This window comes from Nuphar pumila, chromosome 6 (assembly GCF_984573655.1).
Source record: "Nuphar pumila chromosome 6, dmNupPumi1.hap1.1, whole genome shotgun sequence".
Classification (NCBI taxonomy): Eukaryota; Viridiplantae; Streptophyta; class Magnoliopsida; order Nymphaeales; family Nymphaeaceae; genus Nuphar; species Nuphar pumila.
Genome location: NC_143254.1, coordinates 25,590,008 through 25,617,031, shown reverse-complemented (window position 1 = coordinate 25,617,031; position 27,024 = coordinate 25,590,008). Strand labels below are relative to the sequence as shown.

The 27,024-nt window shown below is 35.9% G+C and overlaps 1 protein-coding gene across 3 annotated transcripts in view; it reads right to left on the bottom strand.

The window, feature by feature from the left end:
* LOC149834414 (DNA repair protein recA homolog 1, chloroplastic-like) overlaps positions 1–25,250 on the bottom strand; it is a 48,661-nt gene extending 23,411 nt beyond the window's left edge. For all 3 annotated transcript variants that reach the window (XR_016432771.1, XR_016432770.1, XM_090011393.1), the window contains exons 1-5: positions 24,931–25,250; positions 24,714–24,805; positions 24,458–24,533; positions 23,890–23,952; positions 23,629–23,758 (exon numbers count right to left, since the gene is read on the bottom strand). Coding sequence is in view for 1 of the 3 variants with exons in the window: in XM_090011393.1 (XP_089867519.1) it covers positions 23,629–23,758; positions 23,890–23,952; positions 24,458–24,533; positions 24,714–24,805; positions 24,931–25,101 (532 nt within the window). In the remaining 2 variants the exon portion in view is untranslated. The remainder of the gene's footprint in view (positions 1–23,628; positions 23,759–23,889; positions 23,953–24,457; positions 24,534–24,713; positions 24,806–24,930) is intronic.
* Between the last annotated feature and the right edge of the window lie 1,774 nt (positions 25,251–27,024).

The following is a 27,024-nucleotide window of genomic DNA, read 5'->3' as shown; positions in this document are numbered from 1 at the left end:
TAGTAATTGTCGACCCTGAGAGCGGTTATTTGTGTTGATGTGTGTATCACAATGATTTTCATTGGATATGGCATTTGTTGGGGACCGACTTCCCAAAGGTTTCGTTGTGAGGATGTACACTGTCCATGAACGGGTAGCCGCAAAAACGGTGAACTCCTGTGAGGAAGTGTATGGTCCAAGACCAGGTATACCCTCTAGGACGGTAACTCCTTGTCAGGTTGTATATCTCCCGGACCGAGCGATCCGACGTGGAGCTTGTGTTTTTGCTTACCATAAAAAGTTATGGTGAGCTGTGATGCTCTTCTGAGATTGTTTGAGATAGCCAGTTATAAATTTATAGCTTCGGCTTTCTGTTTTAGCGTGAATACATGCAGGACTCAGATGTGAGAATCAGATCGTTAGCGATTTGAGTTAGTGATCATGTTTTGGACCTTCTACGGAAGGGTGGGCTTTTCTGAGAAAGTATGACGCCTTAGTGAGTCATAGCCGGTGACAGTTGGCCGCGTAAGGCTTTGAGAGATGGGAATAGATTAAGGTTGTTCAGGACAAAGCGTTTGTTAAAAGTCGTGAGAACGACAAACGATATCCTGATACTAATTCAATGCAGAAACCTCGTTCTAGGAACGAGAACAGACTAGTTGCGTGGTGGTTCACAGCCTACGATCAATTGAATCGTATGTTGCGTTTATCAGTTACACTGCTTACTTGCTTTGAACTGTTTACTTGCTTTGAACTGCTTACTGTTTGCACTACTTACGCATTTGCACTTCTTACGCGCTTGCATTGCTGACTCGCTTGCACTACTTATTCGCTTGTACTACTTACGTGTTTGCACTATTTACCTGCTTGCATTGCTTACCTGTTTAATTGCATATCTGCTTTAAACTGCGTAACCTATTGAATTAAATGTACATAATTCAGTTTCCTGTAGTCCCTCTTGTATACCTACTAGTTTTTCGCAAAACTAACTCATTCTATGAGTACAGGTGATGATTAGGTACACTACGGGCGATGGCACGATTGCAAGATGGCTTCAAGACTTCTTCCTACTCTTAGCTCGCGTCCTGTACATTTTTGGTTAGTAACGAATTATCCTTGGGATATCCGAATCTTGTGAGTTTTGGTTCTTTTAGCTAACGTGCCCAAAGTTGTCAACTTGCCTTATGATTTAACAAAAGAATAGTCTTTCGCTGATTTCATAAACAAACCCCGAAGGGAAGAAATTTTTCCTAGTCTCTTGCATGTTTTCTGAAAGGTTCGCAAGTTTGAAATTTTGGGGCGTTACATAGGTCACCTAGGAGGCACTTAGGTTGTGCCCGCCTAGGCACCAGGGATATTTGCATCCCCTTTTTAATTCTTTGACTTCATTGACCGGGTTAGGACTTGTCCAAACCTGGTCAACATCATAAAGTTGTTTACCTTTACGACAATATTATTAAGTATCTAACGCCTTGAGGCATGAAGCGTACACCTCAAGTGTGATGTGAGCCTTCATGCCTTGAGGTGCAACATTGCGATGTTAGTGTATATGAGGTGTATGCCTTAGTGTGTGAGGCGTGTGCCTCGCTCGAGGTGCGTGCATTATGGAGAAGTGCATGCCTCTTATACATGACCATAAAAAGGTAACTTTAACTGTTTGCCATATCACATATTTAGGAAAAACTAAAAAGTGGATGCTTTTTGTCATTTCATCTTCTTTAATCTTTGTCTTTTAGTCTTCCTCTTCTTGGTATGAGTTAATCTCTCTCTCTCTCTCTAATTTTTTGGTACATTAGGCAACCTCTTTTGCAGCTTTGTCAGGCAACAAATTGAAGGAGGGCAGACTGGCAGAGTTGTGCATGGTGGAAGGTCGATCTTGGCTCAGCAAAACCAGGTTTGCAGTAGTTCTAGATTAGGGAACACACACACAAGCATGCACACACATAGAAAGAAAGAAATAAAAAATGTTTAGTTCCCATTTCTTATATGAGAAGAAATAGATTAGTTTAACAAGTCACATATTCCTGGTTTATATATATATATATAGTTATGTAAACCAAAATACCCATTAGGGGTATTTTGGTCTTTTCACCAAATAGGCGTAAGCCCCTAATGGGATGACATTTTATGGTTTTTTGTCTTTTGTATTTTTGTCTTTTGTATTTCTTGTTTTTTTATTTTATTTTTTGTGGTGTAAAAGGGGCATCCCATGGAGTGACGGTTGGGTGCAGTCCCAAGAGTCATATGCTCAGCCTCTTATTCTCCCATTGTATTATAAATAGCCTTCATGGGGCCATGTATTTGAATAACTTTTTGAGAGTGCCTTTTATGCAATAACAATTTGTTAAGACCCTTGTGTGGGTGGTTTCCTTGATTCAATCAAGCATTCTACTTTATTGAAAGTGTGTTCTTACATGTGTATCACATTCAATCCACTTCATTACAAAAGTGTGTTTTTGCATGTGTACCAGATTCAATCCACTTCATTACATGGTATCAGAGCTTTAGTGATCCAAAGGCATTTTTTCTAAAAGAAAGATCATGACGATATCAAGAGGAGGATCGCGGGCTTAGAGGATTCAACAAATCAAGAATTATTGCATTGAGAAGCGTGTCATTTCTCAAACAAGTCATATGTATCTCTCTTTCTCCCTTCTTTTTACTATCTCTTTCTCTACCTTTTCTCTTCGCATTGTAAAGGAATGGAGAATGAGAAAGAAGTTATAATCTCCATTCCCGTACGCCTAAACAATACAAACTATGTGATGTGAGCATCCATAGTAAAACACAAGATATGAGAAAAGGGGTTATGGGGTTTGGTAGATGGTACCGAAAAAGAGCCCAAGCTCATTCTTACGAAAATTGAGAATGGGAATGAGGTTTCTCTTCAAGGTGAGGAAATGAGTAAAGTCGTTTCCGATTATGAGAAAAAATGGAAAGAATGGAGGATGGACCATTCCAAAATAATTGGATGGCTCATCAATAGTGTAGATATTCATAAATGCTCTAGCTTAGCAAAATTTGATTTTGCTAGCGATGCTTAGAAATATCTCAAGGACATGTATAGTCATAAAAATATTGCTCACATATGCAATGTCCGAAATAAAGTAAGAACCATGACACAAGGAGAGATGAATATTAGAGAATATTACAATACTCTCTCTCTCCTGTGAGATAACTTGGCTCTTCTTGAGCCAAAATGGCATTATCCTTAAGATGTAGAACTCCGTGAAAACCAAATTAAAATGGAGCATTTTTACCAATTTGTGAATGGGCTTATGTCCAAATTTAGGGAAACAAAATCGGCTCTCCTTCGTAGAGGAGATGTGACATCCATAGTCGAAACTCTTGAAGAATTGACTATGAAAGAGAATAGATTAAAGAAGTCATCCGCTCCAAAAGATGAAGAAATCGTTCTTGTTATGTCAAAGCCCAGTAATCACACTAAGAGTTATAAGCCTCCTCATTTTGTGAAGAGTGAGAATGGGAGAAATCCCAATAACTATGAAAGAAGCGATAAAAGGGAAGATCATGAGTACAAAAAAGGTGGCAAAATCATATACTATCATTGCTATGAACCGGGACACATCAAGCTTTTTTGTCCCAAAAGAAAGAAAGATCACTGTGACGATAAAAGAGTTGCTTCGGTAGAAAGAAATGATACAGACGACTCCAAATGCATTGGCTCACTATCTTTAGCTCAATTAATGGAGGCGCTACAACCAATGTTCAAAGGTCAAGCTTCTTCCTTCTCGGGGGCGGCCGTATCCACAACTGGTGACCCTGGTAAGACTTCTTGGATCTTAGATTCCGGTGCCTCGTTTCACATGACTCCAAATGAGTCAATATTATCTGAATGTCATTCTAACTCAAATAATTCTTATGTTTCAAATGTTGATAGAATATCTTTAAAAATCAAAAGTTTTGGAACTTTTCAAAAACAACCAAACTTTCACATACCAAGTATTAGAGTTGTGTCAAAACTAAATTTAAATCTTTTATCAGTTTCACAAATTACGGATTATGGTTGCAAAGTTTTATTTCTTCTAATGAATGCTTAATACAAGATCTTTAGTCCGGAAAGCCGATTGGGCAAGGCCATAGAAGAGGAGATCTCTATGTAATGGATAGTCTTGAGTTATCAAAACAATTTTTTTTTAATTTTGTGGAAAAAAAAAGATATAAAAAATTGTCACAAAAGACTAGGACATCCTAGTGTGACCAAATTGTTAAAATGTAATTCAAAATCATCATTGTACACATATATATTTATATATAGAGAGAGATACATATACATATATACTATGTATGTATGTATAGGTATCTATATATATATAAATATATAAATATATATATATATATATTTCACTTTTAATATCCGAAAAGGGTATTTCTATAATTTCACCTTTTGCGCATATTCCCCTTGGAATATTGCTTATAATTTCTTTTTGTTTTTTTATTCTTATTTTTCTTTTTGTTTCTTTTTTCTTTTTCAAAGATTGGAAGTCGCACCACCTTGGGGGCCTCCCAATAGAGTCGTTGGGGGCTCCCCAACGACTCCTTTGGGAGCCCCCCATGTGGCTCCTCTTGCATGTATAAATCAGAGTTACCGGAAGCGCCTAGGCAAAAGGGGAAGCGCGCTTCGGAAGCGCGAAACGTCGCACTTCCGAAGCGTGAGGGGAAGCGTCCCCCTTTTTTGGGAAGCGTGCTTCCCTTTTATGGGAAACGTGCTTCCCTTTTATGGGAAACGCGCTTCCCTTTTATGGGAAACGTGCTTCCCCCACGCTTCCCCCTCGCTTCCCCATTTTTCATTTTTTCGCTTCCGGTTCGCTTCCTAGGTCGCTTCTGAGGCGGTTCGGAATTTTCTTCTAAGTGGTCCCACGCTTCCCCCTCTTCCTAAATTTTTGAAAGTGCCTTGCTTCCCGCTCCCGCTTCCCGTATCGCTTCCCGCTTCCTCGACTGGTAACTCTGGTATAAATAGGGGTGTTCTCCCCTTGTATTTGCTAAGCTTGAGAGTCTTAAGCATTGTCATTTTTTATTAAAACACATGCCTTAATGCATGTTTACTATTTTGAGGCATTTGTGCGTAGTTTGTTCAAGTGTTGTGTGAGTGCCTTCGTGCACATTCTGTGTAAAGTATTTGTGCTTGTATACGTATTGTTTCTTCGTAGACATTTTTACATGGTATCAGAGCCAAGTTGGTGATACAGGATCGTGGGATTCTTCGTTTTTCAAGTGCCTCGAAAAGCGTGCCTTTGGTGTTTTGAAGATTGAAGTGGTGGATCTTGCTTCTCCAATATTTTAGAAGAATCTTGTGCAAGTAAGACTTAAAGATATCCTTTTGGTACGTATTTCTCCCTCTATCCTTACTCTCTAATGGGCGAAAAAGAGTCCTCCTTTGCTCTCGGCTTTAAACTAAATGGCTTCAACTATCATGTTTGGGCCGGGAACATGGAGACTCGCATAAAAGGGAAGGGTTTATGGGGTTATGTGCAAGGCACAATCTCGGAACCCGAACCAAAAATTACTATTGTTAAAGATGGAGAAATCAAGATTCTTGAAGGGAATGAAAGAACAAAAGCACTTGAGGATTATTTCAAGAAACATGACTAATGGGAAATGAAGAATTTTAAGATTCTTTCTTGGATTTTTTCGTCGGTTGAAACCAAGATTAATGCCAATATTATTAAGTTCAAGAAAGCTTCAGAAGCATGGCATTATCTTGAAAAAATGTATACCTCAAGGGATCTTTCCCATAAATACTACCTTCAAAAGAAGGCTCTTACTCTTCAACAAGGCGACATGACTATTACAGAATATTTCGCCGATCTTTCTTCTATTTGGGATGAGCTTGCTATGCTCGAACCAAAATGGAGTGGAGAAGCAATTTGAAGAAGTCCGATTCTTCAACTTTTTGAATGGGCTAAGGCCCAAATTTGAGCAAATAAGGTTCGTCTCTTTTATCCTCATTTACTCCCCCATCTCTTGAGGATGTTCTCACCAAATTAAGTGGTGAAGAGACCCGTATGGGTATAAGTAAACAAGGATCAAATGTACTTGTCGTTCCTTCTAATTATGAAGAAAATGATGGGGTCAATGTTGTATCAAGACCCAGAAACAATATAAAAGCCTATCGTCCTCCCCATTTTCAACCGCAAAATCAAGGAGAAAATGGTGGGCAAGGGAGAAAGAAGGACTATAGCAAAAAAATTTGTCATTTTTGTAAAGAACCGGGGCATATCAAACCTATATGCCCTAAATGGAAGAGACTTCTAGCCATGGCCACCACTGGTATATCGCAAAAGGAGGAGGCATCTTCATCTCTTTCACTAAATCAAATAGTGGAAGCTCTTCAACCTCTCCTCAAAGGAGCTACCTCCGGTACCGCCGTATCTACCTCTTCCCCCCAGGTAAAGTTTCTTGGCTTTTAGACTCCGATGCATCTTTTCATATGTCCCCAAACATATATTCTCTTTCAGATTATTCAAAAAATATTTCACCATCTTTTGTTTTCACTGCGGATGGAGCCTCTCTTGAAATTAAAGACAGAAAATTTTGAAACTCAAGATTTTTTTATTCCAAAAATCAGATTTATACCTAAGCTAAACTTAAACCTTCTCTCTGTTTCTTAACTCTCGGACCATGGTTGCGATATTAAATTTTCTTTTGATAAATGTTCTATACAGGATCGTCGGTCCGGGAAATTGATTGGGAAAGGCTTTAGGAAGGGAGACTTATACTATATGGACTCTCTTCAAATTTCAAATTTTTTTTGTAATGTTGTCCGACACAAAAATGTAAATGTGTGGCACAAAAGACTTGGTCATCCTAACATCACCAAGTTATCTTATTTACATTTTGCAAAAGATCTCTGTAAAAGTTCATTTTCTTGTAATGATTGTATTCTCGGGAAAATGCGAAGTTTACCTTTTGAGCAAATAACTATGTTATCTTCTAAACCTTTCGAAATCTTTCATTCAGATGTTTGGGGACCTGCACCAGTTGTTTCAAAAGGAGGTTTTTCTTACTATGTAATCTTTGTGGATGACTTTTCTATATATTCATGGATTTATTTTCTCAAGTATAAGCATGAAGTTTTTTCGTGCTTCAAATCCTTTCATGTAATGATCATGAATCAATTCAACAGCAACATAAAGATATTTAGAAGTGATTCTGGAGGAGAATATCTCTCCAATGAATTCAAAAAATATCTTGAGGATAGTGGTATTGTTCACCAAAGGTCTTGTCCTAAAACCTCTCAACAAAATAGTTTGACTGAAAGGAAACATAGACACATCATTGAGACCACTAGAACCCTTCTTATTTCTCAAAATATTCCTAAAAACTTTTGGACCCAGGCAGCCCTTGCTTCAGTTTATCTCATAAATCGCTTACCTTCTAGAAATTTAGGAAAGATCTCTCCTTTTGAAGTTTTACATAAGATGGAACCTGATTATAATAGGTTACGAGTCTTTGGTTGTAAGTGTTTTATACTTACTGATAATAATGACAAACTCTCTCCCAAGGCAATTCCTTGCGTCTTTCTTGGATACTCTGAAACTCAAAAAGGGTTTTGATGTTATGACCCTAGAAATGATAAGCTATATGTCTCAAGAAATGTGACTTTCTTAGAAAATGAGAGCGGTTTTGAAAGAAATGTTTCCCACCAGGAAAATACTGATTATTCTTTCTTATTTGAATTATTGTCTAGTAATGATGATATGTCTAGTGATGATGAAGTATCATCAAATCATGATGGAAAAAATGGAGTAGATATTGATGAACTTAACTTACCCAATATCCAAGAAGGCAGAATTTCAAGTGACCCAATAACCTATTCTCGTAGAAATCGAGATACTTTCAGAAGTGCAATCGATCAATATAGTGAGTCTGTTCCTACTCCTGATCACAGAAGATCTAAAAGAAATAGGAGACCTCCAACTCGATTTGTCTCTTTTGATTCATTCACCCAGATATAGGGTTTGTCTTAGTGCTATTCATTCTTACTTTGAACCAAGAAATTTTAAAGAAGCTAAAAAATGTATAGAATGGCAAGAAGCTATGCAAAATGAACTAAATGCTCTTAAGAAAGTTGAGAGTTGGGAATTCCAAACTCTACCTATTGAAAAGAAAACTATAGGTTGTTGTTGGGTTTTTAAGGTTAAGACTAAGAGCGATGGATCTCTAGAGAGATACAAAGCTCGCTTAGTCGCAAAAGGGTATGGCCAGGAATATGGTATTGATTATGAATAAACTTTTGCTCCTATAGCCCGAATGGTTACAGTTAGATGCAGAGTTACCGAAAGCATTTTAGGTAGGTGGGAAGCTCGCTTCTCGGAAACTCGCTTCGAAAGCACGATACTCCTCGCTTTCGAAACTTCATGGGAATCTCGATTCCCCCACGCTTCTTCTATGCTTCTCACACATGGTCTATGCTTCCTATATGCTTTTCTCACATTTTTTTTCATGTTTTTCATGTATTTTTTCTCACACTTTCACTCACTTTTCATGTACTTTCTTTCAATTAGTAACCATCTTTGTTAGATTTTAACAAAAATTTAACTCTTTTACCGAAAAATCACGAAATATAAGAACGATCAATTTTATTTTAATTTTTATTTGTTTCTTGTTCGATTCCTATTCAATTACCATGTTGCTTCATTTTTTTTAATAATTTTCTTTTAAATTGATACTTCGCTTCCCGCTTCCTAAAAATTTTAAAATGCTTCGCTTCTCGCTTTCGCTTCCCGTATCGTTTCCTGCTTCATCTTCCTAGTTTGGTAACCTTGGTTAGATGCCTTATTACTATTGCGTCTATAAAAAACTAGAACATTTTTCAAATGGATGTGAAAAATGTGTTTTTAAATGGTGATCTTAACGAAGAAGTTTATATGGATGCCCCACCAGGCATGAAGATTCCTAAAGATAAAGTTCTTCGCCTTCGAAAAGCCCTCTATGGTTTGAAACAGGCTCCCAAAGCCTGGTATGATAGATTTAACAGTGTAATGCTAGAAAATGATTTTTCTTCTTGTTATACCGATACTGCATTATTTACTAGAAAATCTGATACAGAGATTGTGATATTATTGCTCTATGTTGATGATATGTTAATTACAGGTGATGATGTTCAAGGAGTCAAGGGTATTAAGTCTGTCTTGACTTTGAAATTTGAGATGTCAGATTTAGGTTTTCTAACATACTTTCTTGGAATTGAGGTTGCTTATTCTCAACATAGTTATTTTTTATCTCAATCCAAACTTGCCAGTGAGATTATTGACAGGTCAGGAATTTTCGATGACAAAGTTTACGAAACTCCTGAAATAGTTGGCTCAAAAATGAAGATCGATGACGGGATCCTTCTAACCGATCTTACTCCTTACCGACAACTGGTAGGCTCGTTAATGTACCTTAACATCACTCGACCTGATTTGTCTCATGCAATTCACATTGTCAGTCAGTTCCAGCATGCTCCCACAGCTGTTCACATGAGTGTGTGCTTTGCATCATCAGATATTTAAAGGGAACTGTAAATAAGGGAGTATTCTTGTTTTCTTCTTCTGAATTAAAGTTAAATGCTTATACTGACTCAGATTTGGGAGGTGACCCTAATAACCGTCACTCCACCACTGGTTTTTGTGTCTTTCTAGGTGAGTCACTGATCTCTTGGCGATGTAAAAAGCAACAGAAGGTCTCTCTGTCTTCCACAAAAGCAGAATATAGAGCCGTGGCATCCACTACCATGGAAATTGTATGGATTCAGCGTCTTTTAGAAGATATGGGAGTTTTTATTAAAGAACCAACAAAGTTATGTTGCGACAATAAGAGTGCAATTTATATTGCCAAGAATCACAGTTTTCATGAGCGAACAAAGCACATAGAGATGGATTGCCACTATGTCAGGGAATAATACTTGAAGAAGGTCATTGATCTACCGTACGTGATGTCTGAATATCAACTGGCAGACTTCTTTACTAAAGCACTTTGCTCGCCCAGATTTCACTTCCTTCTGGGCAAACTTGCGGTTATCGCACCGTAAGTTTAAGGGGGTGTTAAAATGTAATTCAAAATCATCATTGTACACATATATTTATATATAGAGAGAGAGATACATATACGTATATACTATGTATGTATATATATGTATCTCTCTGTATATGTATATATATATATATATTTCATTCTTAGTACTCGAAAAGGGTATTTTTGTAATTTCACCTTTTGTGCATATTCCCCTTGGAATATTGCTTGTAATTTCTTTTTATTTTTTTAGTCTTATTTTTCTTTTTGTTTCTTTTTTCTTTTTCAAAGATTGGAAGTCGCACCACCTTGGGGGCCTCCCAATAGAGTCGTTGGGGGCTCCCCAACGACTCCTTTGGGAGCCCCCCATGTGGCTCCTCTTGCATGTATAAATAAGGGTGTTCTCCCCTTGTATTTGCTAAGCTTGAGAGTCTCAAGCATTCTCCTTTTTTATTGGAACACATGCCTTGGTGCATGTTTACTATTTTTACGCATTTGTGCGTAGTTGTTCTTGTGTGAGTGCCTTCATGCACATCTTTTGTAAAGTATTTGTGCTTGTATACGTATTGTCTCTTCGTAGACATTTTTACACAAATTACATTTGTTTTCATTTCTTACTAGTTATAAAGAAAAGAAATTGGTTTGTGAATATTGCATTCTTGGAAAAATGAAGGCTTTGCTCTTTGAACAAAGACATTTTAAAACAAAAAATCTTTTTGAGTTAATACATTCGGATGTGTGGGGACCGGCTCCAGTTATATCCAAAGGTGAGGTATCATACTATGTTGTGTTTGTGGATGACTATAGTAGACATTCTTAGATCTTTTTTCTTAAGCAAAAATCAGAAGTACATGAATGCTTTAAAAAAAATTATTATTATGTAAAGACTCAATTCAAAACCAACATTCAATCTAATTCCGGGGGAATTTGTATCAAAAGAACTCAAGAATTTTTTTGACCTAAATGAGATTATTCATCAAAAATCTTGCCCATACACTCCTCAACAAAATGGTCTAGCTGAAAGAAAGCATAGACATATTGTTGAAACCACTATAACACTTCTTATATCAAGAAATGTTCCAAAAATGTTTTAGGCCGAAGCCGCTCTTATGGCAGTTTATTTGATAAATAGAATGTCTTCAAAAACTATTGAAAATATGTCTCCCATTGAAAAATTGTTTAAAATCTCTCCCGATTATAAAAGGTTGAGAGTCTTTGGATGTAAATGTTTTGTTCTTACTCATAGAAATGACAAACTTTCCCCAAAAGCAATCTCTTGTGTCTTTCTAAGCTATGCTGAAAATCAAAAGGGATACAAATGTTATGACATGGAAAGAAACAAGTTATATGTTTCACGAAATGTTACATTTCTGCAAAATGAAGATGGTTTTAGCAAAAAAAAAAATCAAGAGAACTATGATTATTCATTTCTTTTTTTATCTTATCAATGAACATGATAGGTGTGAAAACATTTGTAATGAGCATGAGAGTAAAAATGAAAACACTCTTGATGTAAGTGAAAATATAGACAATGGTCTTGATAATATTGACCTACTTCATACTACCATACAAACATACACTCGGTGGACCGAAGATCACCCACCGTGTCCCTTAGAAAGATACTCACAAAATCAAGATGTAAATTCTACTAGTATTAGAAAATCAATAAGAATTTTCAAGGCCCATAGTAGATTTGTATTTTATGATTCCTTTGAACCAAAATACCAAGCATGTTTAATGACTATACACTCATATATTGAACAATCATCCTATTATGAAGCAAAAAACGATCAAGAATGGATTCAAGCAATGAATGATGAATTAGAAGCTTTAGAAAAGGCAAAAACTTGGGAAATACAAACATTACCCAAAGGACGAAAAACTATAGAGTGTAGATGGGTTTACAAAATTAAAACTAAATGGGATGGGACATTGGAAAAATATAAAGCTCGATTAGTAGCTAAGGGATATAGTCAAGAATATGGAATTGACTATGATGAGACCTTTGCTCCATTTCCTCGAATGACGACTGTCAGAACCCTTATATCTATAGCATCAATTCAAAAATGGTCTATCTTTCAAATGGATGTAAAAAATGCCTTTCTGAATGGTAACTTAGATGAAGAGGTCTACATGAATTCTCCACCGGGTTTAAACTTAGCACATGAAAAAACTCTTAGGTTACAAAAAGCCTTGTATGGATTAAATCAAGCTCTCAAAGCTTGGTATGATAGATTTAGTAATCTAATGACTCAACTTCATTTTAAATCTTGTTTTACTGATACTGCATTATTTGTTAAGTCTTCCAATGTAGGGATGGTCATACTACTACTCTACGTGGAAGATATGATAATCACAAAAGGTGATAAGCAGAGAGTAAATCATATCAAAGATGTGCTTAAAGACAACTTTGATATGACAGATCTTGGTTTTTTAAGATATTTTCTTGGTATTGAAGTGGCGTACTCACCTCGTGGTTATTTTTTGTCACAGACTAAGTATACAACAGAGATTATTGAGAGATCAGGACTCTAAGATGAGAAATGGGTTGATACTCCAACGGTTATAAATGTAAAAATGAAGAAGGATGATGGAGAACCTCTACAAGATTCAACCCTATACAGACAAATGATTGGAGCATTGTCTTATCTTTCTATTACTCGTCTTGATATTTCTCATGATATTTATTCAGTTAGTCAATTTCAGCATGCTCTCACTACAGTACATATGAGTGCTGTAATAAGAATTATTAGATATATTAAGAACTCTATAAGTCATGGATTGTTTTTGTCATCCTCTTCCTCATTAGAAGTCATTGCATAATCAGATTCTAACTGGGGAGGGGATGTGAATGATAGACGCTCAACTACTGGTTTATGTGTTTTTATAGGTGACTCTCTAATCTCATGGCGATGCAAAAAGCAACAGAAGGTGTCTCTCTCCTCAACCGAAGTTGAGTATCGCGTCATGGCAACGACCACGTTAGAGTTAGTATCGCTCTGACAATTACTAGAGGACTTGGGAATCCACATCAAAAAACCCTCTAAATTATGCTATGATAAAAAGAGTGTTGTGTATATTGAAAGCAATCGTACATTCCATGAGAGGACAAAACACATTGAAATGGATTGTCACTATGTTCGTGAAGAATTTTTGCGAAAAACTATCACATTGGCTTATGTTCCATCAGAGCATCAACTAGCGGATTTCTTCACCAAAGCGCTTCTGTCACCTAGATTTCACTTCCTACTTGGCAAACTCTCAGTTGTTCCACCATGAGTTTGAGGAGGGTGTTAAGATATAGTTAATATATATATTAGTTATGTAAACCAAAATATCCATTAGAGGTATTTTGGTCTTTTCACCAAATAGGCGTAAGCCCCTAATGAGATGACATTTTATTGTTTTTTGTCTTTTGTATTTTTGTCTTTTGTATTTTGTATTTCTTGTTTTTTTATTTTATTTTTTGTGATGCAAAAGAGGTAGCCCATATGACCGTTGGAGCTGAAATGTGACCGTTGGGTGCAGTCCCAACAGTCATATGCTCAGCCTCTTATTCTCCCATTGTATTATAAATAGCTGGGGCCATGTATTTGAATAACTTTTTGAGAGTGCCTTTTATGCAATAACAATTTGTTAAGACCCTTATGTGGGTGGTTTCCTTGATTCAATCAAGTATTCTACTTTATTGAAAGTGTTCTTGCATGCGCATCGGATTCAATCCACTTCATTACAAAAGTGTGTTTTTACATGTGTATCGGATTCAATCCACTTCATTACAATACATACACTTTAGGACATTATATTTTGTCGTCAAGCTTGTCATGCTGTGTATTTTTTTCACAGCTATATATATACAAACATGTTTTCTTAGCTTTTTGACACATAATTATATATTTGTTCTCTGTATCTTTTTTCACACACACACATACGCACACTAGTTTATACTCACTTATATATACAGATTAATTATATAAATCTGTAATGGACGAGTCAGTTTTTTCACACACTACAGTAGTATCTTTGCTTCATTTGTAATTGTTTGTTTTTATGTTAAACATGCAAGAACACACATTCTACTTGATTGAATAAACAAACCACCCACATTAGGGTCAAATAACTTTGTTATTGCATACAGACATTCTAGAAAGAGTTAGGAATACAAGGGTCTTTTGGCCTAATTATAATACAAGGGAGCATAAATGAGGCAGCTCCAACAGCTAGTTGGAGCTGTCGGGACTGATAAAAACAAAAAATAAAAACTGTGAAAAGTAAATAATAAAAAAAGTCAGCCCCTAATGGGTTGATGCCTCTTACAGGAAAAAACCGAAATACCCATCAGGGGTATTTCGGTTTACACAAGTGTATATATGTATATATATACATATACATATATATCTTAACACCCCTATCAAACTCATGGTGAAACAACCGAGAGTTTGCCAAGTAGAAAGTAAAATCTAGGTGACGGAAGCACTTTAGTGAAGAAGGCTGCTAGTTGATACTCCGATGAAACATAAGGCAATGTAACGGTCTTCTTTAACAATTCTTCACGAACATAATGACAATTCATTTCAATATGTTTTGTCCTTTAATATAATGTATGGTTGCTTGCAATGTATACAGCGCTCTTGTTGTCACAGCATAATCTGGAGGGTTCTGCGATATGAATTCCCAAATCCGCCAGTAGTTGTTGCAACCATACTAACTCAGACGTCGGCGTTGCCATGGTACGATACTCAACTTCAGTGGAAGAGAGAGAGACACCTTCTGTTGCTTCTTCCATTGTCATGAAATTAGAAAACTTCTTACAAAAACACATAAACCAGTAGTTGAGCATCGATCATTCACATCCCCTCCCCAGTTAGAATCATAATATGCAACAACAATGACTTCTAGAAAGGAAGAGGATGACAAAAATAATCCATGATTGATAGAATTCTTAATATATCTAATAATTCTCATTACAACACTCATATGTACTGTAGTGGGATCATGTTGAAATTGACTAACAGAGTTAATAGCATGAGAAATATCAGGCCGAGTAATAAAAAAATAAGACAAAGCTTCAATCATTTGTCTATATAAAATTGGATCTTGCAGAGGTTCTCCATAATCTTTCTTCATTTTGGCATTTATGACTTCGAGAGTGTCAACCCATTTTTCATCTGAGAGTCCTGATCGTTCAATGATCTCTCTTGCATGCTTAGTCTATGATAAAAAATAACCACGAGGTAAGTAGGCTACTTCTATTCCACGAAAATAACATAAAAAGCCAAGATCCGTCGTATCAAAATTGGTTTAAGCACATATTTGATATGATTAACTCTCTACTTATCAACTCCTGTGATTATCATATCATCTACGTAAAACAGTAATATCACCATCCCTGCGTTGGAAGACTTAACAAATAACACAATGTCAGTAAAACAAGATTTAAAATGAAATTATGTCATTACATTACTGAACCTATCATACCAAGCTTTGAGAGTTTGTTTTAAGCCATACAAGGCTTTGCGCAACCGAAGAGTTTTTCCATATGTTAAATTCAAGCCTCGTGGAGGATCCATGTAAACCTCTTCGTCCAGATTACCATTCAAAAAGGCATTCTTTACATCTATTTGAAATATAAGTCATTTTTTAATCGATGATATAACAATGAGAGTTCTAACAGTGGTCATTCGAGCAACTGGGGCAAACGTCTCATTGTAGTCTATTCCATATTTTTAACTGTATCCCTTAGCTACTAACCTGGCTTTGTATCGTTCTAATGTTCCATCGCATTTGGTTTTTATTTTGTAGACTCATCTACATCCTATAGTTTTCCTTCATTTAGGTAATCTTTGGATTTCCCAAGTTTTGCTTTTTCCAAAGCTTCTAATTCATCATTCATGGCCTTAATTCATTCTTGATGATGTTTAGCTTCGTGATAAGATGTTGGTTCGGAATATGAGTGTATGACCATTAGGCATGATCTATACATTGGTTCAAAGGAATCATAGGATACAAATCTACTATGAGCTTTTGAAATTCTTATGGATTTTCTAAGACTAAAAGAATCTACCTCTTGATTTTGAGAATATCTTTCTAAAGCACATGGTGGATGATCTTCGGTACGTCGAGCATAGGTTTGTATGTTATTGTGAGATAGGTTTGTATGTTATTGTGAGATAGGTTTATATTATTAAGACCCGCATTCACATTCTCATTTGCATTATGAGTATCTTCATTTTCACTTTCATGCATGTCATGAATGTTTTAACACCTTTCATGTTCATTGACAAGGTAAAAAAGAAACGAATAGTCACAACTTTCTTGGATTTTTTTCTTGCTAAAACCAATTTTATTTTCAAGAAAAGTGACATTTCAAGAAATTTACAATTTGTTTCTGTCAATGTCATAACATCTATATCCCTTTTGGTTTTCGACATAGCCAAAAAAATACAAGGGATTGCTTTTGGAGAAAATTTGTCATTCTTATTGGTAAGGACAAAGCATTTGCATCCAAAGACCCTTAACCTTTTATAATCGGGGGATATTTTAAATAGTTTTTCAATAGGAGAGATATTTTCAATATTTTTTAAGGCATTTTATTTATCAAATAGACTCTCGTAAGGGCGACTTCAGCTCAAAAAACTTTTGAAACATTTTTACACATAATAAGTGTTTTAGTGGTCTCAATAATGTGTTTATGTTTTCTCTCGAGTAGTCCATTTTGTTGAGGAGTGTATGGACATAATTTTTTATGAACAATCCCATGTAGGCCAAAATAATTTTTGAATTCTTTTGACATAAATTATTTCTGGAATCGGTTCTAAAGATTTGAATATTAGTTTTAAATTGATTTTTAATAATGAAATTTTTTAAAACAATCAAATATTTCTGATTTTTGTTTTAAAAAAATATCTAAGAATGTATACTATAGTCATCTACAAACACAACATAATAAGATACACCTCCTTTAGATACAACTGGAGTCGGTCCTCATACATCTGAATGTACTAACTCAAATGGATTTTTAGTTATAAAATGCCTTGGTCCAAAAGGCAGAGACTTCATTTTACCAAGAATGTAATTTTCACATACAAAATCTCTTTCTTTATAACTTGAAATAAATGAAAACAAGTGTAATTTGGTCATGCTAGAATGTCCTAGTCTTTTGTGCCAATTTTTTATATATTTATTTTTCACAAAATTACAAAAAAGTTTGTTTTGATAACTCAAGATTGTCTATTATATAAAGATCTTCTCTTCTATGGCCTCGCCCAATCAGCTTCCCGGATTAGAGATCCTGTATTAAACAATCATTAGATGAAAATAGTACTTTGCAACCATGGTCCGTAATTTGAGAAACCGATAAAAGATTTAAATTTAGTTTTGTTACTACTCTAATATTTGGTATGTAAAAGATTTGTGGTTTTTGAAAAATCCCAAAACTTTTGATTTTCAAGGATTTGAAACATAAGAGTTATTTGGGTTAGAATTACATTTAGATAATATGGACTCATTTAGAGTCATATGAAAAGAAACACCAGAATCTAGGAGCCAAGAAGTCTTACCAAGGTCAACATTTATAGATATGGCCGCTCCCGAGAAATAAGAAGCTTGAGTTTTAAGCATTGGTTGTAGTGCCTCCATTAGTTGAGTCAAAGATAGCAAGCCAATACATTTGGAGTCGTCTACACCATTCCTTTCAACCGAAGCAACTCTTTTGTCTTCTCTATGATCATCCTTCTTTCTTTTGGGACAAAATGGTTTGATGTATCCCGGTTCATAACAATGATAGCATATGATTTTTCCACCCTTTTTGTATTCATGGTCGCCCCTCTTTTCGTTTTTTTCATAATTGTTGGGGTTTATTTCATTCTCATTTTTTACAAAATGAGAAAGTTTATAGCTTCTAGTACGATTACCGGGCTTTGACATAGCAAGCACGGATTCTTTATCTTTTGAAGCGGAAGGCTTCTTCAATCTATTTTCTTCCATAGTCAATTCCTCAAGAGTTTTTACTATAGATGGTACACCTCCTCTATGAAGGAAAGTCTACTTGGTTCCTTTAAATTCGGGCTTAATCCCATTAATAAATTGGTAGAAGTGTTCCGTTTTAATTTGGTTTTCACGGAGTTCTACATCTTGTAGGCAATGTCATTTTGGCTCAAGAAGAGTCAATTCATCCCAAAGAAGAGAGAGTGCATTATAGTACTCCCTAATGCTCATTTCTTCTTAGTCATGGTTCTTACCTTATTTTGAACATTATATATGGCGGCAATATCTTTAAGACTATACATGTCTTTAAGATATTTTCACGCATTACTAGCAAAATCAAATTTCGCCAAACTAGAACACTTGTGGATGTCCACACTATTGATGAGTCATCCAGTTATTTTAGAATGACCTATCCTCCATTCTTTCTATCTTTTTTCATAATCGGAAACAACTTTAGACATCTTCTCTCCTTGAAGAGCAACTTCCTTTCCATTCTCAATTTTAGTAAAAATGAGTTTAGGTGCTTTTTTGGTACCGTCCACCAAACCCGATAGTCGCTTTTCCCATATTTTGTGTTTTACTATGGATGCTTACATCACATAGTTTGTATCATTTAGGCGTACGAGAATAGAGACTATTACTTCCCTTTCATTCTTCATGTTTGTATAATGAGAAGAAGAGAGAGAGAGAAAGAGGGAATGCAATACAAGATTTGCTTGAGAGATGGTGTGCTTCCCAATGCAACAATCCACGATTCTTTGTATTCGCTGAGCTCACAATCCTCCTCTTGATGCTATCACGATCTTCCTCTTAAAAAATTGCTTTTAGAGCACCAAAGCTCTGATACCATGTAATAAAATGGATTCAACCCAATAAACATGTAAGAACACACTTCAATCAAGTAGAATACTTGATTGAATAATCAAACCACCCACACAAGGGTCAAATAACTTTGTTATTGCACAGAGATATTCCAGAAAGAGTTAGGAATACAAGGGCCTTTTTGGCCTATTTATAATACAAGGGAGCATAAAGGGTGCAACTCCAAGTGGCCGTTGGGGGCAGCTCCAATAGCTAGTTGGAGTTGTCCCATCATTCTGAAAAAGGGAATGATAAAAACAAAAAATAAAAAATATGAAAAGTAAATAATAAAAAAGGTCAGCCCCTAATGGGTTGATGCCTATTACAGGAAAAGACCGAAATACCCCTAATGGGTATTTCAGTTTACACAAGTGTGTGTGTGTGTATATATATATATAACAATAGTTGCTTCATTCATAACTTTTTTGTTTTTATATTATATTTGCTTGATTCTTAATTGATTGTTTAGGGTATATCTGCATCATTCCCAATTGTCTTTTTATATTATATTTATTTTGTTCATACTTGTTTGTTCCTATGTTATATATTTTCTTTATTCCTAGTTGTTTGTTTTTATATTATATTTGCTTCATTCATAATTGTTTTTTGTATTATATTTGCTTCGTAACATTTGCTTTACTCATAATTGTTTTTGTTTATGTTCAATGTTATGCAATTGTAGGAAGTTTGTGATATATTTCACTGAAGTTCACACTTATACTTCATTGTCATATGTTTCTAACTTAAATTTAACAATTTATTATATCTACTTTTTTATGTTTTGTTCTGTTGGTCCTGCCTAGGCCCCAACTAGACCCTTAGGGGTCTTTCCCCTAGGCTCTGCCTAGCACTTTTGACAACTAAGACCAGAAGAGCTTATAAAGATGGAGTCGTAGTCTTGGAACATGACATAAGAGAGCAAGTTGCCGATGTATTCGCCAAAATTTTGCCCCCGATACACTTTCAAACATTCCTTTTCAAACTTGGAATGATTTCTTTAGCATCATCTCAAGTTTGAGAGGGGGTGTTGAATAGTGTAATATAGGTATAGCATATGTACTTTTATGGTATTCTCAGAATATAGCAATAATTTACCTACCAACTTATTCTATAAAGATACCACAACTTTTTAAAAATATCTGAGAAATTTGTCATTGTGTTGCACATATCTGTTGGTTTAGCTCCAAACAGGGATGTCATGAAATTATGGCTTTAACCTCATTTCTCTCCAACCACTATAATTACCTAGGATAGGTGGGAAGAATAGCTTTGAACAGCCATCTTTCTCCAAGTGCCAAAGTGAGCACATTGGAAAGATAAGGGCAATGCCATTCTTTTTTGTAGAATATAAAGAAAGTTTGGAAGCACAGAAATTACAAAAATAAAGAAAAGATATCTTTTAGAAAAAACTCTGTACAATAATAAAATAGATATAGAAGCCATCAAATAATTTCTTGGACACACATCACCAAATAGCCAATAAAGAGAAGTCCCAAAGGGGAAAGTTTAATTATTGTAAACCTTCCTGCTAATGTTAGGTACCCAGAATCAGAGTTACCGGAAACGCCTATGGACTAGGGGAAGCGCGCTTCCCCGAGATGCGCTTTGGAAGCACGAAACGCGGCGCTTCCGAAATGCGTGGGGAACATGAATAATTTAGGAAATGCGTTTCCCTTTAAAGGGAAGTGCGTCCCCCTTTAAAGGGAAGCGTATTTCCCTTTAAAGGGAAGCACGTACCCCTTTAAAGGAAGGATGTGTTTCCCTTTAAAGGGAAACGAGCTTCGGGTGATGGATAATTTTGCCCTTTTTTAAAGAAAAAATTTAACACGTGAAAAAACAAGTTTACCAAAAAAATTTAAAGAAAAAATTTTCTTAATAAGGGACAAAATGGACATTTTCAAAAACCCGTGAAAAAACAAAATCAAAAGGGGCTTAGGGTTTTGGTTTTTCACCTAATCTTCATCCGACTCCTCCCTCTCTCTCTCAAGTTTTTGGCCATCGATGACCGACGACCTCCACCGACTGGCGATGAGGATATTCAGGTCCGTTACTCTCCGCTCACTCTCTATCTCTCCATCTCTTCTCTCACGCTCTCTCGCACAAGTACCCACTCGGCCCAGCCTAGTGGGAAATCCTTCTGAAGGCTGGCGGTGGGTCATACGACCTCCCAAGCATGGCTCATCAGCCCAAACCCCCTACGCAACGCTGGACTCCACAGAAATGCTGCCTCTAATGCTTTGTACCATTTATATGCCATACTTTCAGTAGATATCCTGCTTAAGCATGATTGAACAAGTCAAAGCAGGCAACATCTGCTCAAATAAGAAAGAAATTTGTATTATAGTCAAAGCAGGCAGCATCTGCTCAAATAAGAAATTTGTATTTTGTCATGTTAGGGTTCAGCCAGAACTAAAAGAGATAAAATGCAGAGAGAATACATCTCAAAAGCATGACATTGCAATGTTGGCTTCTATGAACCAGCAAGTAGTAGATTGGCTAATAAAAAAAATGTAGGTGGGAGACTATACGACCATTCTTGCAATGCTAAACCATATGATTCCAACTTTTTCTTTGTCTGTTAACGAGATATAATCATCACAGAATATCAACGTCCTATCATAGTAAAAATACCCCAACTCAAAAAGGTGCAACTTATACATGGTCTTAACACATAAAGGCATTTCTGTGTCGGTGGCATGCATCTCGTGCTCTCAGGTTTTTCTGTTCTGCTGTAACAGTGCATTAGTCAAGACTCAAGATACTTCTGACCCGCCTTCTGTTACAAATCGGTTTTGGAGATAACTGTCTTCGACTCTACGCAGTTCTGACTTTGTAGTTTGTGCATCCAAAACTTTCTAGAAATTAAAAGTTTTGAAAGTCGCTAGAGATGATGTAAGATTGCACATTATTTTTTTTCCTATCCAACAAAGGCCATTTTAGTTTTTTTTCCTGAATGCCAATTCAACCTTCATTAGTGTATATATGACAAAACTTAACTGCTAGGTTGTAGTTATCATGGTGTTATGTCAACATTTCTTTGTTTTGTATTGTTGTAGTTATCATTATTTTCTTTGAATTTATTTTGTTGTAGTTATCATTATTTTCTTTGAAATGCATGAAATTAAATTATGTTTTTACTTTTTTAGTGCTTAAATGTATAATTTGTTTTGTGCACTTAAAAATTCAACCATATCTCTATATAATCTTTGAGTTTATTGATTTCTCATTTTCTATGTTGCAGAGATCACAAGATTCACAACATCAAATAACAAGTCATTTGATTCTTTCGTTGAAAAAGGTATGCTTCTTAATCAAATTTATTAGTTTTCTTAATGCATTATTTATTAAATGTTTGCATGCATTTGTTAAATGATTGCAACAGAAATGTGAATTATGTTTTTTTCTTGATGTATTATACTATTATTTATTAAATGCTTGAAAGTTGCAACATGATGCATTTGTTAGATAATTGCAACCAAAATATAAAATTATGAATTATAGATCTTTTTGATGTATTATTTATTGTCTTAGATACTCATGTTTTATTTTGTCAATGATAACATAAATCTTATTTTTTGATAAATTAAAAATATATAATTACATTTTCGCTTCCCTTTCGATTCTTATTCGCTTCCCACTTGAATCCTAGGTTGCTTCATTCTTCGCTTCTGATTCACTTCCTAGGACGCTTTCGGTTCGCTTTTTAAGTCGCTTCCGAGACAATTCATGGTTCGCTTCTAAGTCGTCCCATGCTTCTCGCTTCCTAGAATTTTAGAAGTGCCTCACTCCCCGCTCCCGTTTCCTTGACTGGCAACTCTACCCAAAATTCCTATTTGCCAACTTCCTTTCAAGCTTTTTCACCATTGGATCCCTGGCCTCCTCTCTCAAACGTCACATATAAAAACATATGCCTAGACATTATTGCCCAAAAAGCCGAAAAAATAGGATTTCTTACATTGTCCAAAACCCAGTCATCCATTGGAAGCATTTATCTATAAAATTAAATATCAATATATGCTTCTACCAAATAATAAAATAGCATAATGACATCTATCCCATATAACAGTAGAAGACCAATAGTTACAATGTCTTTTCATAATTTTTGAGTGATCTACGAGGGCCACCAACTGTTTTGGAGCTATTAGGGTACTCCAACTTGTACAGTCACAGCAGCTATAAGAGACCTTTTTATTTTATTTTTTTAACTCTGCCACTCTACTTTGTTTTCACTTAATCAAATTTCCACTATGCAGCTGCAGATACATCTTCCTCTTCAGATTAAGTATTTAAATTGCTAAGATCATAATTTGGCTGTTCGGCTGGGAGTTATCCATGTTCTCCATCGCTAAGCAAATCACTTTCTTCTTGCTACTTTGTCTCAACTGACTACACCCACAAACTAGGGTTGGAAAAGGGACAGTTGTTCTAAGCTGATAGTTGCTATTGTTAGCTTCATTAGCACCTTAAAGTACTCAGACTGACGTATGGAGAAAATTTCTTGCTTAGAAAAAAGGTAGTGGAAATATATTAATGGCTAGCCTAAAACATCTTACTTTGTGCAAGATTGAGAGGATACTTGAGGAGAAGCTTTAATGTTTTCTTTTCCGCGAGATAACCCCAATCTTTTCTCTTCCATTTAAGGTAGATCCTTACCCTAGGTTTTGTGGTCCTTATCATGTTCAGAAGTAGAGCCTTGGTAGCTAAAACAGCAGCAGAAATACATCCATGCATTTTTCAACAAGGATTATGAGGGGCAGTGTCAGGAGATAAGAACAGAGATATTACTTTCTAATGCCATCTCCCCATTATCTGGCTGACACACAATTAAGTTTTCAATGTCCACCCCTAAAGCCCTCGAATAAGCTGGATCAAATGCATGTTCGGCATCAACAAGCATCGCATTGCCTCCAAGTTTCTGCATATTCACCACAAAAACAAAGGAACTAAAATTCCTTAATCCATAACTCTTCAAAAGAAGAGAATTCTTTAAATTTTGACATTATTGGTTTGAAAATAAATAGAATTCACAACTAGTAAACCAAATACCTGTACTTCTGCAATCGCGTGTAACGCTAAGGTAGTTTTGCCGCTACTCTCTGGGCCAAATATCTGGTAAAATGAGATGAACATAATCAACCTAGTGTGCTCCAATATTCTAGATAAGTTGATCTCAGTTCAGAAGACAGATAAATGATCACAAACGCATACACGTACGTGTGTGTGTATCTAATTCCACATTCTTTCACTCTGCAAGGGAAAATCTTGGGACAAACATAAAACCATTGCTTTCTAGAAAAAATCCCATGCATAAAACGTATGGAAATATAAAAATGACATAAAATTAAAAAAATAAAATAAGCACTTTTTTCAAAATGTGTTAATATCACGATGATGTTGCGATGGATAGGGAAATGGTCAAATTTTGAAACCATCGTGTTTTCTTGTCAAGATTCCATCGATTTCTGAACATACAACAATAAAACCGCAATATTTTCAAAAGACCACACATCCAAATATTCATGCATATGGAGCAAGCAGAAACAGAATAATAACACATGCATGCATGTATATACATGTATGTACATGGAGTAAGCAGTGACAGAATGAACGGTACCTCAACAATTCTGCCTTTAGGAAGACCACCACCAAGAGCAAAGTCCAACGTCAGGCAACCACTCGGAAAGGTTTCACTACACCATACGAATGTCAAACACACAAACATCACTCTTTTCTACTTGGCAAAACTATAAAAACCAAAAGAAAAATTATGTGTTTGTAGCGATGAAGATGAGTTGTACATTCACAACGCATAACCACATCGAAGGGAAACGCATTAAACAAAGAAAAAAGGAAACAAAAAAGGACCATACACGAGAGCTCCGCCAGCACTTCCCAATCTCGTAACGCTCCCTTTTCCGAACGAGTTGTTGATATCATTCATGGCAGCCTCCAGCGCCTTTTGCTGAACCAACGGCGGCAAAAGTAAATACCCAAAAAACTGAAAGATAGAGAAAGCATCAAGGAGAGTAAGAGACAGCAAGAAAAACGAGCAGGAATGGGGAATTGGGGGACTCCCGGAATCAGTACGCGGTCGAGGTCTCGGCGGTCTGGGTCGCTGAAGAGGGCGCCGTTCGCCTTCGCATCGGCGTCGCGGCGAAGGAACCTGGTCCGGAGCGCCGGGAACTCGGTGGTATGGCGGAAGGAAGGAGTTCCGGTGGGGAAGAAGAGGTGGGTTCGGAAGGGGCAGAGTAACTCCATATCGCCTTCTTTGCAATGAGTTTCGACGTCGCTCTCATAGGCATAGGAACCCGTTGCCGTGAGAGACGAATGTTATGGTTTTGTGGAGGAAGAGTTAGTGGGGACGAGCTCGCCGTGAGCCACCACCCATGCCGCTGTGGGTGCTCACAGAGAGAGAGAGAGGAAGGAGGGATTTTTATCTTCGGCTCTGGAGAGTATAATACTTTTTTTGAGTAATTTATAAAAAGCCCCACAACTTTTTAGGTGTTTATAAAAAGCAGCCTAATGTTTCTGTCATTGCATGTAATCGCTTCTTTTTCCACTTACGATAAATTGTCCACCCACCTGTTCGTCCATTTTAAAATTCGTATTTAGAACTCTTTTTAGGCAAATCTGACTAAATGGTTGTAACCTCCGTGGTTGAAAACCTACAAATGTACTCTTTGATCAAACTTGTTTTTATGTCTAGGCATGATCTAGAAGTCAATGGTTCTGAAATTTTGAAATTTTTAATATTATAAAATCATACCTAAACATCGAAAAAGTTTTATCAGATAGTCTATTTATACGTTTTCAATCATGAAGATAACATCCACATCAACATGATCAAATTGGCTAAAAACCACATCTACATATGAATTTTGAAGTGGTGGGCCATTTAGTGGGTGGACCATTCCCCCTTCTCTGTTTTACATTCTCATGATCCTAAAACCATTAAGTTTACCTCTGTTTGGCCACAATTAGCCAAAATTTCTTGATTGTTTTTTTTTTTTGGATTAGATTGGCATTATTGTTTACTTCAAGAAAACTTCATGAGTTTTTCATAAGGAAAGACAAAAAAAAGAAATTTTTAAACTTCAGATTTCTATACCACTCTTAGGTCTCACCTTTAGAGAAAGGGAAGGGTCCCCTCCTATATATGAAGTGATTCCGTTGAAATGCATTCAAATAAAACAAACATTTAAATAACAATTGAAATGGCAGGGGGATTTTTGTCAATAGTTGTTTAGTTAGGTGGCTTTGTTTAGACCCAATGTTGTATATCTTGAAGAGCTTCTCCATGATTTCATCGGTCAAACAGCTAAGTCCAGTTTTGTATTGAAAAACTTGATTATCATATTTGTAGCACAGTGGCATACGGTCAGTTGTATATATATATATATATATATATATATATATATATATATATATATATATTCTCACCAAGGTTTATCTTTTAACCAAATATTGCCTTTCACTTGTATGCATCAGAGTTGGCGCATTATTGTAGCAGCCAATTTGTGGTTTTCTCAAATCAGCATGGTGGAATATGAAATGGAAACGTACATTTTTAATGTCAACTTTAGCTAAAAGAATAAAAACTCCCTGTTGAATATGCTTTAAAGTGAAACTCAGGATGCAAATAATATATGAATGCTCTTTTCATGATATGTGATCCCTCATGTGCTACTGTTAAGTTTAGTCTAATGAGGGTTGAGGGATTCCCAATGACCAAACTCCAAACTGATTTTCTTTAATGTGGTTTTTTTGCAAAAAAATTAATCTTGTTAACATGTTTTTTTGTTATTGAGACCAATCTTTTTAATGATAAGATGTGCTCTACATAGATGCCCAATGACCAAACTCCAAACTGATTTTCTTGAATGTGAGTTTTTTGCAAATTTTTTAATCTTGTTAACATGTTTTGTTATTGAAACTAGTCCTTTTAATAATAAGATATGTTCTATATAAATCGATTTTGCCATACCTAGTCATATTATTGTTTCTACTGAAGGAAACAAAGGCCATGCACATAACCCACCAACTGTACATAAAAAGCGTACATGGTGATGCTATTTGCAAATATTGTGATGTAGAATTTATTGGAAAAAGTTCTTGTGGTACCACATGTTTGAAATATTACAAAAATAGATGCCCTAAGACATCTCATACTAACATTTAACA